This window comes from Girardinichthys multiradiatus, chromosome 24 (genome assembly GCF_021462225.1).
Source record: "Girardinichthys multiradiatus isolate DD_20200921_A chromosome 24, DD_fGirMul_XY1, whole genome shotgun sequence".
NCBI classification, from domain to species: Eukaryota; Metazoa; Chordata; class Actinopteri; order Cyprinodontiformes; family Goodeidae; genus Girardinichthys; species Girardinichthys multiradiatus.
Genome location: NC_061816.1, coordinates 4,557,295 through 4,571,135, shown reverse-complemented (window position 1 = coordinate 4,571,135; position 13,841 = coordinate 4,557,295). Strand labels below are relative to the sequence as shown.

The window sequence follows — 13,841 nt, the reverse complement described above, 5'->3', positions numbered from 1 at the left end:
AGTATCAGATCTACAGAGTAAGGAAACTTTTGGGACCTGGTGAAAATGCTGCTTATATTATTAAAACTATTGATTTGATGGTGTTTACTTCAGTGTAGCTGAGGTCCAGGAGCTTCCTGGTTCAGAAGGTTCTTCTCTCTGCAGCTGATATCTAGTATGTGAGCCTCTGTGTTTACAGGTGTCCTGATTTTATTGCATTATTGAAATAAATACTTTTCAGACGGTGTTAAAAGTCCTGTTAAACAGACCGAGGAGATCCCCGATCAGCCTACGTACCAAAGCAGGTCACTGGGTGAGAGGTGACCCCTGGGAGGTCAAGAGGGAGGGATGCCCACCTCCTGCAGATGATAACCTGATGTTCACATTGATCTGCTGGAGCTTCTGTCGAAATAACAGACCCTGAATAATCTTACAGAGCAACACTAAATCTAATCTAAGTTTGTTTCTCTTTCATTTCGGTGTAAAACTAATCATATCTGAATCTATTTCCCATAGCTGTAATAAAGAGTAATAAACAATTTCAAGTTGGATTTTTACCTCCTTTTAACACGTTCAGAGCAGAACCGTGTCTTCGTGTTCAGCTTTAAAACCTAAAAATTGTGGGTTTTTATCCTGACCTAAAGGAAACAAACATAACTGGACTGAGCTGCTGACCCGGCTGAGAACAGAGGAACCATCAGAGGACGGGACTGCACTGGAAGACACTCCTGGTTAACATGACTCCACTGTGGAGCTGAAGACGTTTTCACTCAGATGTTCCTCTGACGACTGGTCCGGATGGAGGTTTTCTGCAGCATGTTGATCAATACGGACGCCCCTCGCTGCCACAAGACACTTGAAAAAATTCAATCCTCATCAGGCCTCCCGGCTCACTGAAGCAACCCCCGTGAGAGCAGGGCTGACCTCGCTGGTGGATCAATCGAGCCCCTTTCAGCTCTGATAATCAAAAATCCAATCGCTGATCTGAATCTTAATTGATGCAAGCTTTGGACCTGAGATGAGATGGTTCAGAAGGTCTTGGTGCCTTCCCAGTAATACCAGTCTGTTATGATACATGCAGCTCATCTGCTAGTTGTGAACTCCACAAACCAAGCAAGAGTAAGGGACGGTAACCAGATTCATGTGGCCTAACAGATGTTCACAGATGTTCTCCACCCAATCTGCCTGAGCCTGAGATGTTTAGCAAAGAAGAACAGATAACTTTCAGAGTACTGACCTACAAACACAAATGTTCTCCACACTTTTCTGATTTTAATTAGCAGTAAATGTTAGAAACCATGAATGTTTCCTTCCACTTCACAATGATGGACCACTTTGTTGGTCTGCTGCATCTGTAGATCTTAAGTGACCAAAGCAGGAAGAAAAAACAACGCTAAGTTTATTATTAGTGGAAAAAATTATAATTTAGGGACAAACTGCCTGGTTCTCTCCACTCAGGGCAGGAACTGCTTCTGAACCATGAATCGGTGGAGAATCAGGACCACCTGTGGTTAGTTTGGTGAACTTTGTGCTGACCCAGTCACCTGGACTCGTCTGTTATGTGTTGAGAAGGTTCAGGCTTAAATATTTGAAAAGTTCTGGGTAAAAGCTGCTACTTTTAATGTTAAATAGATCAAGTAAATCTGGTTTGGGCGTTTCTTTCTAGATCTTTAAAACGTTTTTAGAGCCGATAACAATAAACACCTTTATCGTCAAAGGTGAATTTCCGCAGGTAGGTCCGTATTTATGTTACTGGATCAGTTTTAGCTTCAGTTAGAACCGAACATTCTGATGACAGTGATGAGGTTGTTCTGACTGATCCACATGATGGACCATCTGTTCTGGTTCTGATCTGATTGGTTTTTCTGCTACATCACATTTACTTTCCATCATGCAGTGATAATATCTGTGTTTCTCTCCTTCAGGTTGGTGTTGGAAGGTGGAGGAGGAGGAGGAGGGTGGAGGGTCTAATGCAACATCTGAGCAGTTTGCATGGTTCTGGATCCATTCAGCGGTCCATTATGGCCGCTTGTTGCAGCGCGTGATAATCTCCCAGGTAAGCAGCTCCTATCAGAGGAAACTTCATTACAGTACCCCCCCCCCCCCCCCACTCCGTCCCCCCTCACCACCTCATAATGGATGGCAGCGGCGCTCGCCCTGCATGCAGGAAAGGTTTAATTAAATCACAGTCCAATCATAATCCATGTTGTTAATTAAACTGGATAATTTATAAGTACAAAAGAGGGTATTTATTAGCTGCTGGTGGCAGCGGTGGGACATGCACGCTCCTCGTGCACAGACACCGACACGCACACAGCTGCTGCCTTCCAACCTTTTACTATTGATGCCCCACATGATTGATAATGAGACAGAGACTGCTGTACTATTTGTCTAATGGCGGTGCAATTAAATTCCCTTGTAAATGACCCATGCCTCATTTCATCCTAATCTATGGAATTTTGATTGAATTTGTCAGCCCTAATTGAAAAATACTGCTATTTAATGTCTGCATTGCAGTTGCAGATCAGGCTGCCTTTAATGAGATCGTGTCCCAGTGACCCTGAGGAGGAGGAGGAGGTATTCATGCATGTCCTTGACTCAGCCCAGAAGAGAAGGGGGCTTCACTGGGGTCAGGGGTCACATGTGTCCCCTCTGATGTGTTTCGACGCCGCTGGCATTGATGAGCTTTTTTATGAATTGATGAGGAGGTCGTTCCAGGATTCATCAGAATGCAGTTTGATGCCGACGCAGGAGCAAACATTGTGATTTAGAGCGGCGCCGTGGCAACGGGCGGGAGATGGATCGCAGGATAATCACCCGTCGACTACAGAGCTCATCAGGAGTCACAACAGCAGGAGCTGAATCTGATTTCAGCTGCAAATACAAACTGATGAAACTGGAAAGGAAGAGAGATCAGTCACATCAGGAGATGCAGCGATGAGAAGAAATCAAATCTGTCTCAGACCGACTGATTTCAGCACAACAGCTGGAATCAAAAAAGGAATTTGGCTCATTTCAACCCCCTTTAAATATAAATATCATTATTATCTGACATCATCAACATATCTTCAGTTTGAACCAGATCCTGTCAGTAAATGACTGCTGGCTCCCAAACATCTCACCTGGCTAAATAAAGATTTTTAATAGGAATAAAAAATTTAAAACGAAATTTTCCCAGTGTCCCAAACTACCTTTTTATCTACTGTAAACAACATATCATTTTAATTAAACACATTGAGGAAGGACTTAAATTTGAATCTATCTGTAGTGTAAAAATCAGCAGCTGAACAACATGTTTGGATCCTTTAACAACATCAACCTGCATCATAAACCCAACATTGGTTTCTGAAATCATTAAACACAGAATCAGCTTTGACTCGTTCACTTTCCAGAACATAAGAACCAAACTAAGAAGTTCTGACTAATAAACTGGTTTCATAAACAGTTCTTCATCCTGCAGCTCTGAAGGGGCAGTGCTGTAATATATTAGAACCAAGCAGTTCTGATTATTATTGACCCTAAACATTTAGCTTTGGTACCCACAAAAATTAAACTATATATATATATATATATATATATATATATAGTTTAATTTTATAAACCGTTTCAGGTCTCTTTGATATCTAAACCTTTTTTTCAGTTTCTAAGTTTGGTTTTGGTTCCTGGAACTAAACCCGTTGGGTTGGTAGTTCGACCTAAATGAGAGGATGAGTAATGATGTGGAGCTCCAGGGTGGTCCTCTGCTCATTTATCTCCAGCGCTTCACATGAAATGATCCCCTCACAGGTGCTTATTCCGCATCCTGATTTAGACGGAAACATGCAGCTACTCACCTTTAGATAACACCATCTCATGTTCTTGTTGCTGCTCATCGTGAAGACTCCTGAAAAAAACGAACATAAGAAGCAGCAGGAACATCAAGACTTCACCACCGTGCTAATAATGGTCATGTTTCACATTTGCAGAAGACTCCTTATGCTTTTCAGAATGTAAATAATATGAAACACTTCTTTAAAGCTTTAGTTTGATATAATTTTGGTTCTTTAATGATTTGGTTCATTAAGGATTTTTTTATAGAAGCTCACATGGGGGGAGGAATATACATCCTCTGCTCCACCCCTCATGAAGATAAGGTCAGGGAAATAAAGCTAGAAGGTTTAAATGAAGAACCAAAGTGAAACCTGCAGTTGTTCTTCTCAATGATTTAAATAAAATTCAGTCAGAAACTAAAAGATGATGAATGTTTCACAGAGAAAACAGAAAAGTTCAACCATTTTCTGGTGATCTCCTCCCTGATGATGGCATTACGTAAGACTGGAATCATGTTTTGGACCGAACCATCCAGGTTCATGCATTAATGTTCTGCTTGGGAGAGATTTCTGTTTCCATCAGCGCTCGGTTTCAGCACCAGACCTTCTTATTATCAGAGGACAAAACTGTAGAAAAATAAAATGTTGTCTAAAATGATTAATATGATAATAATATAATATAATTAATCCGATCCATGCAGAGTTTAAACTTCCTGCGCTTTTAAAATAATACCAACATTTTATTTGAGACAAACTGTTTCCTGTCCGAACCCACGCAGGTTTTATTTTCAGTGGTTCTTGCTCCTAATGGCCTCTGGTCCCACTTTGCGTGGATTCCGATCATTCACGACACCCGAATCGTCACCTGAAATTCACCAATCAGAGACCGAGGGAGGCGGCGTCCTGGCGCTAAAGGCAGCGCAATTAAACAGAGGGGAGCGCAATTTAAATCCAAAACAGTTGCGGAGGCGCGGAGCGGCAGGAAACACACAGTGACGCCCACTCAGGCAGTCCCAGCGCATCAGAGAGAAGAGGAGTCCGCACACAGATACTTCAGGTCCGGATCAAGTTGGAGTGGAGCCGCGTCCTCTCCAAAGTGCGCACGGCGCGTCACGGAGCAGCGGAAAGACGCAAACGGATCAGTCCACGTTCGGTTTGCGCTTTTTATCTGGAAGCTGTTGATCTCCTGCGGACTTTAGGGAGGAATGTTTGTCTCTGATCGGATTATCGCTCCCCTCAGCTCCCGGTGACTGTCGCCACCCCAGCCGGGCTCGGTCCCTGCCGCGGCCGCCCACAGCGCCTCCTCCCCGGCCTCCTCGCAGCTCCAGCGGTCGTTCATATGAGCGCAGCGTTCAGTCCGTCCTTCATGGTGATGCAGCGGCCACTCGGAAGCACCACCGCCTTCAGCATCGACTCCCTGATCGGGGGGCCCCCGCAGCCCAGCCCGGGACACTTCGTCTACACCGGGTACCCGATGTTCATGCCCTACCGGTCCGTGGTGCTGCAGCCGCCCCCGCCTCCACCTCCAGCCCTGCAGCAGGCTCTGCCCAGCGGTCACCACCCGCAGATTCCAAGCCTGCAGAGCGGCTTCTGCTCCAGCCTGGCGCAGGGGCTGACGCAGGGCATGGCGCTCACCTCCACCCTCATGGCCTCGCTGCCCGGCGGCTTCTCCCCGTCCCAGCAGCACCAGGAGGCCGCCAGGAAGTTCGGCTCCCAGGCCCTGCACGCCGTCTTCGACAAAACTCAGGAGCTGCGGCTGGAGGCGGAGGACGGGAAGAGTTTCCTGCCGGGGAAAGAGTCCGCGCTACCGGCTTTCCACGACGCGGACACGCCGCTGCAGACATCCACAGGTAAGCGGGTTTCAGCTGGGTCGGTTCCTCTGGAGAATGCCATGTTCTAAATATTATTATAATTTAATTAGATTTATACAACATAGCGGGTCAGAATATGACTTATTTAATGTGTGTGTGTTTAATTATCTATCTGTTTAAAGTACTTCAAAATAAATATTTCTAAAACCTAAAAATTAGAACAAGTTCTGAGATTTTAAGAAAAAAGGATCTCCGTAAATACATTAGCTGTTTGTGGAGCTTAAATAAATAAAATAAAAACTACAAAATTAATAAGCTGAACATGTAACTGATTGTTTAATGTGTTTTTATTAAATCCTGCAGGATGTGTTTATAATAATGAGTCATGAATAATGTGGAGCCGCAGGCCTCAGTTTTAATGGATCAAAATGAACAATCTGATTTATTTAGTTCACTTAAATGGTTTTAATCCAGTTTATTTGTTTATTTAAAAAATATTAATCATTTATTTGTTGAATCTGTCATTTAGTTTAAGGACATTTTGTGAAAAGATAAAACTTTTAAGAAATGATGAATTTCGCTGCTCAGATTCCTAAACCTGCGCGTGCTTCTGGTTTATTGGCGCGTGACATATTTGTTTTTTTTTATTTGTCATCACCTCTGACATCACTGGGCACGCGCACACACATCAACACACGCACAGGGAAGAAGGCCGCGTGGAGACAGTCGGTGCGTAATTACGCGTGAAAGCGGAACATCCCCGCTGAACGCGTCCTGAATCTGATCCGACCTGATGATGGATACTGTCACCCTCCTCTTCCTCACTCATAAATACCCAGCAGCGTGTTTCCGATCAATTAAATCTGAATTTAAATCTTTGGAATTAATATTACATTTTATTTTCTGATTTGGGATTTTTTGTAATATTTGGCTCTTTATTTTTAACAGAAATCACATCTACGTGACTTTTTCTTTTAGTTAATCTGGAAAACAATTTATTTAATTGTGTTTTCGGCGACAGGCTCCAAAAACTAACCCCGAACTACCTAAAAACCAGAAACTGATGTGAGTTTTGTCTCCTCTTCCCGCAGCCAGAGCTCACAGTAAAGAAGACTCCAAGGAAGAGGAGAGCGGCAGGAAGGATGAGAGCTTCTCTATGGACAGCGACCTGGACTACAGCTCCGATGACAACCTCACGTCCATGTGCCACAAGGAGGACGGGGACGGCGGTGGAGGCCTGGACGACGCGCCGCACCTTCACGGCTCCTCCGGCGGCGGCGGTTGCTCGGCCGGCGGCGGCGCGATGGGCGGCGGCAGCGGCAAGAACCGGCGGCGGCGCACCGCGTTCACCAGCGAGCAGCTGCTGGAGCTGGAGAAGGAGTTCCACTGCAAGAAGTACCTGTCCCTGACCGAGCGCTCCCAGATCGCGCATGCGCTCAAGCTGAGCGAGGTGCAGGTGAAGATCTGGTTCCAGAACCGGCGCGCCAAGTGGAAACGGGTCAAGGCCGGAAACGTGAACAACAAGTCCGGGGAGCCGAGCCGGAACCCCAAGATCGTGGTTCCGATCCCGGTGCATGTGAGCCGCTTCGCCATCAGGAGTCAGCACCAGCAGATGGAGCAGGCCAGGCCGTAGAAGAACTGCAGGTACCTTCACGCAGACCTGGTTCTGTGTGCAGCGATGATTTCTGAGCCGAACCGGAAACATCTGAAAAACTCTAATGACTTTATTTGTTTTGACCCATTAAATTAAAATGTTTCCTCTTTATTCCATAATTCTGCCTGAGATGGATGGATCAGAACATTTATCACCTCGATGATTCGATTCTGATCAGTTTGTGACCCAAACTCGTTTCTTTTTACCGTCTGAGCCTGAGAACGTTGATTCCGCAGAAAGAGCCGCAGCTTTAACCGCGAACCCGCTGCAACTGCGCCAAAAACTGCGGCGCAGTGAGAGAGCAGGAGGAGGACTGCTGATCATCTCCTCTTCTTCATGTAAATACAGACAGGAGGCGCTGAGGGAGATCTTCCTGCTGCTTTGGACTGAATGAAGCTGCTAATTTATTTATACGCAAATGTGCAAATCTGCGATTAAAGGACGCAAAGTGAGGTGATGCGTTCAGTCTGACTCATTTCCACACACCCCTCCATCTGGACGGCATTAATAAGATCAGAAGATCCATTTTTACGCTTATTGATAATTATTTACACGCATTTAATTTCATTCTGAAGGCCTCAAGTCTTCAAAAATAAAGAACAACCCGCAGAAATGGGAGGAAATTAGGCCCAAAACAAACAGATTAATGAGGCAGAATTTGAGAACCTTTCCAAACCTGAGTGGAAATTAAAACTAATTCATCTAAAGTCAAAATAACGGTTTAATTTTTACCCGGCTCCAGTGACGTCATTCGCCCATTAATCAGGTTTCTTCCAGTCAAAAATAACCCAAATCGAAGTTGTTTCGCTGCTCTAAACTGCAACCGGAACCGGTCCGGTAGAATGCGCAGGAAGCTGGACTGAAGCACCTTTGCGTAATGACGCGGCCCAGTTGCCAGGTCTCTGCGTCAAAAAATTCCCCTCTAAATTGACGCAAATTTAAACTTTAAAGCAGTTTATTAACAGTGCTCAGTGAAAACGTTTCTATTTCTATTAATTAATTTAGAAAATAGTTCGGAGCTTATGAAGAGAAAAAATATTTTCAGACCAAAACCTTTAATTTATAAAATCATAAACATGTTTAAATCATTAAATTAACTGAAAAGAAAGTCCGAATTTCTCAGAAATTCAGGATTTATTGTTTAGAAGTTTGGGATTAAATTGTTTAATTTAGTTTATTTATTGAAAGAAAGACTTGGTCCCTCATCATCACCTCTGATTTCTGGAAGAAGGTTCTGGTCCAGGCTCCGGGCCTCTAGTCTCACAGGAAGCAGCGCGGACCTGAACCTGGATCATGGCCTGCAGAGGAGGTCCCAGGAGGCCGGTTAAATGAGACCGGCGGGGGTTCAGCCTCCCATCCTCATCTTTATCATCACCTCATCCACCATCTGCTGAGAAATCCTCAGATATTACGGCCTAACCCTTTTTCTGTAACAATTTACTCTAAGCAGATGTTTCTAAATAAATATTTCAGCTCTTTAGATTCAGGTTCTGCTCATTTTCAGATGAGGCTAAAGATTTTTTTTTGGCTCATTTTTATTTCTATTAATGATTCGTTACTGAGTAAAACCTTTATTTGTTGCCATATCAAGTTAAAGCTTTAATACTCATTACTTGTCATTTATGTCAAGAAGGTTTGGTCCTAAGAAAATATAAAAATTTAAGGATCTGAAAGTAAAAAACAAAATTAGCCCAATTAAATCCTGTAAAACTATCCGTGTGAATTAAGTCTGATGAGTTGTTTAATTCACCTTAAAGATTCATGCAGTTTTTGTCACATTTCCATTTCCTCGCATATTTGCACATTTCATTTAATCCAAATTTAAATCAATTTTCAGGTCTGATTTTTCCAGAGACATTTGGAAATGCTGAGAACTTTGCAGGAATGTCGGCTTCATCAGGGTTTCAGTGGGATTATTTTATCATCTGGTTCTCTCCTACATTTAGCGTTCTAAAAACAGGAACTGTTCCTGAAAATGACCACAAATAAAAAGCCGCATGTCGCGTTTATATTAAGAAGCATTTTTCTTGTCTTTATTGAAAAGAGACAAATTACAGTAGAAGATTCTGCATTAGGTAGAATTTCTCAACATTGGTACTGTACAACAAAATTTAACAATAATAATAATAATATTAATTAGATTAACAGTGACAACAATAACAATAATGCATCTGGATGATAAAACAGGGAAGCATGAATAAAACGGGGATGGAGGTTGGGACAAATTGTACAGAAAGGTTTGGGGTTTTTCTCCGTTGAGAAATAAAACGGACATCCTGGGTGGTTGGGGGGGAGGCAACACTTCTTCGCATTGTTCAAATCTACATGAGGAAACATCTTTACAGGTTTATCATTTTTCAGAGAAGACTTTTAATTATCTACACGTTGTAACCTCGTCACACTGCGAATGCATTCCAGGAGTCAAATAATTGAAGCATTTTTACAATTTTTAGCCTAAATGTCAGCAAGGTTTAGTGAAAACTGAAACAAGATTCTCATCTGCTAGCTTTTAAACAGAGGTCAAATATTTTTACTTCTTCCTCCATTATTACATTCAATATTTAACTTTTCTTTGTCAAAAACATTTAGCATGATCCAGAAACCAATAGAAATCATTAATTTTAATGATTTTGCCAGATTAGTGGCTGCTGCTTTATGTTGGGATTATTCTCAAACTGTGTTTAAACTTTTCATATTTAACATTAAGGAAAAAAACGATTTTATGGTCTAAAATAATATATTTTGATACAAGTGGAAAAAAGGCTGTTAAGAAAGCTGTTTGTTCAGTTGAAGCTAGCTGGAGAAATGACTCAGCAGTTTTGACACTAACAATTCAAATTTCTCTGATATTGTAACACTTGCTAAGTGTTAGGAAATTGACCTTTTAACCTCTGTAAACAGAAACCAAGCAGAATGACTCAGCAGTTTTTAGAAGAAAAGACATTTAGCTCTTGTCTGCTAGCTAGCTAGCTACGTCCAGCTAACCCAGTGCTTGCTGCTTCTTTTTATGGGAATTTAAATCAAAGGTTTTTTAAACTTTTTAAATTTAGTCAGAAGGAAAATGACTCCATAATGGACTCGGACTATTAATAATTTTCTCACCTGCTAAAACTAGACAGTTGAGTTAATAAACCATGTTTTTCACTGCTAGCTAACCAGCAATTTGCCTCGGCAGTTTACGGAAATAATCCAATTCAGATCCTGATGCGTTTTTTCTGCTCCTGTAAGGTTTGCCAAATGTCTAATACAGGTTTAGATTTCCAGAACTGTGTAAATATGAATGACAGACCAGCAGGATCATTTAAGTAAGCTAACTGGCAGCTGTTGTCCATTAGAAATGTCAAGCTAACCAGCTAATCAGTAGCTATATTATCACATGGTGTTTTAATCTTCAATTTAGAAGTTTTTATATTTAGCCGGAGATAAATTGAGCCCACTGATGGAGTAAAATAAAAATAACAGGAGAAATAACTCGTTAGTTTTTCTGTTGGCCATGTCTGGTTACCTGATAACGGTCACAGCTGTAAGAGTTAGGGTCATTTTCCCTTTTTAAAACAGTAAAATAGAAGTTAGCCTTCTTTTATTTGCCTGTAAACCTAAAGAATCTTTTTTCTGCTAAACTGTTTTCTTATGTTACGATATTTGTACCTGTCACAATTTTTTTAAGTGAAGTCACAATATTTGTCAGCAGAAAACAGAATAATTGTCAGATTACGTAAACTAGAAACAAGGAGCAGAAATAATTACTTTTCTGTTTGTTGATATTGATCAAACTTCTTTGACTGGAGGCTAACTGGTTTTCATTGAATCCAGATTTTACTGACAAAAAACATCTAATTATACGTTAAGCTTAAATAAACATTCTGGGCTTGTTTCTTTACATTACATATAAATTCAGATTATAAACAGGTTTTTAAGCACAGATTTAGTGAAAGTCTCCCTTTAAACTAAGTTGTGCCATGCTTTTGTTTCTGCTAGCTGTTAATATAGCTGTGAGTTCAAATAAACCTCAAATAAAGAAAGACTAAAGTTATATCAGAAACGTGTTGTAATAAAGAGAGACAAACTATATTAAATTTAGTGCATTTCTGTCAGAAATAAATCATTGTGTCTGGTCCAATGGTCCTGAGACATGTGGAATAGAAAAATAAAACAATTACCTCAGAAATAAAAGTATTGTTCACGCCCGTCGAGCTGACTAAACGGCATACTGGCACGTAGGGAAAGGACGCGCTGGAACTGAAATAAATCTGAGAGGATAAAGGCAGGTGTGAAAAATCAGGAAGGCAAGAGGAGAAAACTGATGTTTAGCTAAAGGAGAGTTTGATTTTACAGCTTCTAGGTTTCTATGAGAATAACATCAGATTGAATGAAGCAACGACGACACAGTGAGCCATGAATATTGCTCAGATAATCCAGCTGAGAACTACTCAACTGCTGCAGCAACGTCTACCTTAACAGTTCTAGATAAGAGTGAAAAGATGGCGGCGTCCAGCCCAAACCAAAGTCACATCGTTCTTCCTGAGACTCTCTTCACTTTTTAAGTCCAATATCTAAAAACAATCTACATGACCAGGGTAGGAGGAAAAGGGATTTCACTACACCTGGAAATAACCGGCAACACTCAAAAATCACTCCTAACAGGAGAACAAACCAGTGGTTCAACATCACCAGGTCGCCACGGATACAGAAATAAAGGTAAGGGTGTTATTCAAACTATCCCATGTGAAGAAGCAGAAAACAAACGGCTTTATGACCATTAGACTGGACCAAGGCCAGCTGAGATAGTCCTGATGTTCTGAAGTACCACCAGTCACATTGAACCAAGCCATTTCTGTCCGTTTTAGGTCAAATTTTATTGCCGTTTGGAGTTTTGGTAGACATAATGTCCTGCTAACTTGGTCCACTCACATTTAAACAATGTCCTAACTTCATTTTTACCAGATTAGACATGAGTTGTGACTGAAATTCAAAAACATTCGGAATCTAACAGCATTTTTAAACACCATAGTTACCTGAACTTTAGCACCGTCTAAACCTTCGGTTTGGCTGAACCCAAGGAGTCATCATGAGGTCAAAGGACAATCCACATGTACCCTGTGTACATGTGGATTGTCCTTTGACCTCATGATTGACTTGGCCAATCAAAACGTTCAGCTCCATTCAAAATGGTCCCCAACAATCCACTCCGATTCCATAAAAATGTTCAGAACCACTGGTTTAAACACCTACGTTTACCTTCCAGCCCACGATGGGTCAGTCCATCGGTGAGCCAAACCAAACAATACTATACACACACTTCTGCTGTGCAGCCCCACATACTGAACGTACTTCCTGTTTTTGCTCATTTACATTACACAGTCATTAAAGGAAACAGAGGACAGAGAGGTGGAGTATTTACAGAAGGTTTTTAGAGCAGAGAAGAAGAAACAGCCCTTATTGGAGATCCGCTGAGCAGAACGGACGGGGTCAGCTTGCCTGAAGATAACCAGTTCCCTTGTAGCTCCCTTTGTCTTTATGTTATTTTGACATAATAGAATAACATTAGGAATCCTGGACAATATTATGGTTAGGTTCTTCATTCATAAATACTGAAGTTAAAGGAAAAAAGACTCGCTGGGAAAAAGACGATGGATGGTAACGATGGAGAGTCTCCGGTCCCTGAGCCTGAAAAAGCTTCTATACATTTTATGACTTTATACACCCGAATATCATCTGCAAAAAAGCACAAATCTTCCCATGATGACATGTTCAACCATTGGTCCAGCAATGCACATTAAGGTTTATATACACAACGGTGGAAAAACGCTTTAAATAAAACAAAGTGTCTAAGATCTATCGCATCTGAACGAGCTAAGAACCAGCCTGATTCAGTTTCTACTTTGAACACCATGGAGATACGTTCATGAAACCTGTGAAGGCAGGGAGGTCACAGAGTTCTGGGATCAAGGTGGAGATGTTTGCTCCTTTAGCTGTTTTCACTGGGTTGGATGGGAGGTCAGATGGATTCTGATTGGCTGAACTGGCCTTGTAATGTTAATTCTGAGCTCGTACGATGAGGTATAAGATCTGTTTTCCCAAGAAGCTTCAATGACTGTGAACCACATTTCCCAACATGCTTAGGGATTTTCCTTCCAGTCCACGGTTCTCCTATTAGAAGCAGCGTCACCAAGAACCAGTGATCTGTATCCAAAATGGTGGCAGTGGTGGTGAGGCGAATGAGGGCGTGGCTTAGCATCACAACATGTAGTGGTTCCCAAACTGGACGGACAGAATTCTCCCAAACTGGGAATTTGTTTGTGGCATTGTGACCCAGGAAGTGTTTCGGGTCATATGAGCGCGGCGCTGCCGAGGCTGCTGCAGCTGTTGTTGCGGTTGGTGTTGCGCCGCGACAGGTTCGGCGTGGCCATGAGAGGGTAGCGCTCGTCGGTGCAGCCGTACTGAGCCAGGACGTCCACGCACTCCTGGCTGCTGGACTGCCGAGCGTACGCCATGGCGCTGTTTCCGTGGGCGTCCCTTGCCATCAGGTCCACGCCGTACTGTGGAGACAGTGACAAGGTTCAGATCTCATTCTGGTAACAGATTTAC

At 42.3% G+C, this 13,841-nt stretch overlaps 3 protein-coding genes and 1 pseudogene across 13 annotated transcripts in view; 1 reads left to right on the top strand and 3 right to left on the bottom strand.

The window, feature by feature from the left end:
- The window catches only part of LOC124861450, a 700,723-nt pseudogene that overhangs the window by 40,322 nt on the left and 646,560 nt on the right, over positions 1-13,841 (bottom strand).
- The window catches only part of LOC124861512 (protein NLRC3-like), a 737,509-nt gene that overhangs the window by 195,380 nt on the left and 528,288 nt on the right, over positions 1-13,841 (bottom strand). The window lies entirely within an intron of this gene.
- Positions 4,751-9,557, top strand: gbx2 (gastrulation brain homeobox 2). Its single transcript, XM_047355273.1, has 2 exons — positions 4,751-5,638; positions 6,691-9,557. The coding sequence occupies exons 1-2, from the start codon at positions 5,128-5,130 to the stop codon at positions 7,230-7,232; spliced, it is 1,053 nt and encodes a 350-aa protein (XP_047211229.1). The 5' UTR covers positions 4,751-5,127; the 3' UTR covers positions 7,233-9,557.
- agap1 (ArfGAP with GTPase domain, ankyrin repeat and PH domain 1) overlaps positions 9,254-13,841 on the bottom strand; it is a 104,116-nt gene continuing 99,528 nt past the window's right edge. For all 11 annotated transcript variants that reach the window (XM_047355153.1, XM_047355154.1, XM_047355155.1 and 8 more), the window contains one exon: positions 9,254-13,792. In XM_047355153.1, coding sequence (XP_047211109.1) covers positions 13,583-13,792 — 210 coding nt within the window. In that variant the 3' untranslated portion in view covers positions 9,254-13,582. The remainder of the gene's footprint in view (positions 13,793-13,841) is intronic.

Bases quoted from the DNA above. Each gene is read 5' to 3' on its own strand.
- gbx2 (XM_047355273.1), top strand. From the start codon at position 5,128: ATGAGCGCAGCGTTCAGTCCGTCCTTCATGGTGATGCAGCGGCCACTC. The intron at 5,639-6,690 runs GTAAGCGGGTTT...CTCTTCCCGCAG, and splicing joins GCCGCTGCAGACATCCACAG to CCAGAGCTCACAGTAAAGAA.